Source organism: Tupaia chinensis, unplaced genomic scaffold (assembly GCF_000334495.1).
Source record: "Tupaia chinensis unplaced genomic scaffold, TupChi_1.0 Scaffold149184_1, whole genome shotgun sequence".
In the NCBI taxonomy this organism is placed as follows: domain Eukaryota; kingdom Metazoa; phylum Chordata; class Mammalia; order Scandentia; family Tupaiidae; genus Tupaia; species Tupaia belangeri.
In genome coordinates, this window is record NW_006209032.1 from 595,457 (window position 1) to 597,455 (window position 1,999).

At 63.0% G+C, this 1,999-nt stretch overlaps 1 protein-coding gene across 1 annotated transcript in view; it reads right to left on the reverse strand.

The window, feature by feature from the left end:
- BSN (bassoon presynaptic cytomatrix protein) overlaps positions 1-1,999 on the reverse strand; it is a 70,343-nt gene that overhangs the window by 17,640 nt on the left and 50,704 nt on the right. Inside the window, 1 exon segment of the mRNA XM_027769285.1 lies at positions 1,565-1,989. Coding sequence (XP_027625086.1) covers positions 1,565-1,989 — 425 coding nt within the window.

The following is a 1,999-nucleotide window of genomic DNA, read 5'->3' on the forward strand; positions in this document are numbered from 1 at the left end:
TGCTCCCCGACCCCCTCCCCTGCCCCTGTAGCTGCCACGCCACCCTCTGCCGAGCCCTCTGGACTGCACGCTCAGCCCAGCTGTCAGCCCCCGCCACACTCTTCCACCAAGGCTGCTCTCTGGGTCCCCCAGCCCTGTCTCCAGCAGCCTGCTCCTGACGGTGCTGCCCCAGGCCCTGCCCACCTGCCCTTGATGCTCTGCATTGCTGGAGGTTTATGATGCCGGGCGGTTAGCCCTGGGTCCTCCCTTGACTTCTAGTTTTCCCAGAATGCCCTGCTCTTGGGTTTCATGGACCACCCACATGCCCAGAATATCCTGGGACTGACATGAGGATTCTCATTTTTTACCTTGCCAAATGACTACATAAAAACCTTCCCTACTTTTGTTACACGCATGGAGAAAAGCAGAGTGTGCTTCGAGTCCCCAAGTGAGGGTGGGCCCTTAATGGAACCCAGTTAGCTTTCTGGACTCCTGACTCTGCTGTCTGTCTTTCCTTATTTTGGTCACACGTCATGAAAGACTGCCAAGGCCTGGTCCCACATGGCAGGAGCCAGGACCACCCTGCCTCTCAGACTCGCCCTCCCTGCCAGCGCAGGCTTCCGACCACTCCCACCCCACCCGGCCTGTGCACACCAGGGCTGGTCACCACCCATGCTCATCACTTCTGTGACCCGACCCAAGGCCCCACTTTCCTCCGCGTCACACCCCGAGAATGGCCAAACACATCTCATGATGCCTGGCCCCTGCCTCCTCTCCCCAGGGTCTCTTCCTTCAGCCCGTCAGCCCACACCGCCCAGGGAGCTTTCTACAGTACCTGCCTCGTCCTGTCTCACCTGCCTAAAACCTTCAGAAGCTCTCAGGGCCTTTCGGAACACCCACGCACCTCGGCCTGGCAGTCCACGCCCTCACCTCACCACAGCCCGTGGCCAGGCCCACCTCATCACTGCCACCACCGCCACAGGCAGGCGTGAGCGAGCACCCCAGAGCCCCTGCCTGGGAGCAGGCGGGTGTGTAAACAGAATTGCTGAGGGCAGGGAAGGGGTGGACATGAGGCGCAGGGCAGCTGCGGCTGGCTGGGAGGGGCTGCAGGGCTAGGCCAGGGGCTCAGGCTTCTGTGGGGCCGCAGAAGCCAGGCCAGGGCTGGGAAGCGGGGAGCAGCCAGCCTAGCCAGATCCGGGGTGCTGGTTTTCTCAGGAAATGTCCAGACATGGTTCGGAGTGGGAGGAAGCGGCCCAGGTGGAAAGTGAGACTGGAGAGGTCAGAGGGCGAGTGGCGATGGCAGGGCCGGACTGGTATGAAGGGACAGTGCTGAGGAGAGGCTGCGTGTCCAGCGGGGGCTGGAGAAATGCCGTGAGGGCCCATGTGAGCGTCTGTACCCGCCGGCTGTCCCTGCAGGCTGTGGGCCTTACGGTGCATCGAGGGGGGTCTATCCCTGACTCCTTCCCCTGGGCCTTTGGAGCAAGACGTGATTCCACTCCCACCCTAGGAGAAGCCCCTCCCTGGGGGTCCCCTCAGGCTAGGCAGAGACCCCTGTCCCACCCTGGACCAGCCCGTGTGCCCATACCTGGCTACCCAGTCCCCCCTGGTGCTGGTAGAGGGAGAATCTCTCTTTGGCAGACTCCTCGGCGGTGGGGCTGAGGGGCTTAGGGTCAGACAAGGAACGCTGCAGGGTCTTCATGGGGCGTGGCAGCGTCTGCTGGCGGAGAGCGCTGTCAGCCGCGAAGTGCTTCTGGGGACTCACGTGAGCCTTGTTGAGCCTCTCGCTGGAAGCAAAGGAGGTGTCCAGGAGCCGGTGTGGGGACAGGGGCGACACTGGTGAGTAGAGGACCTGGGGGGACTTGGGAGGCTGGCGGCTCACAAGCTGTGACAGGGACTCCGGGGGCAGGTGGGCCTGGTACCCAATCTCCAGGGGATCCGGCTTCTTTTTGTCGAATCTGCCCAGGGGTCCCGGAGTGACGATCTGGATTCCAGGCAGGTAGGGGCTGATGGCTGGGGGCCC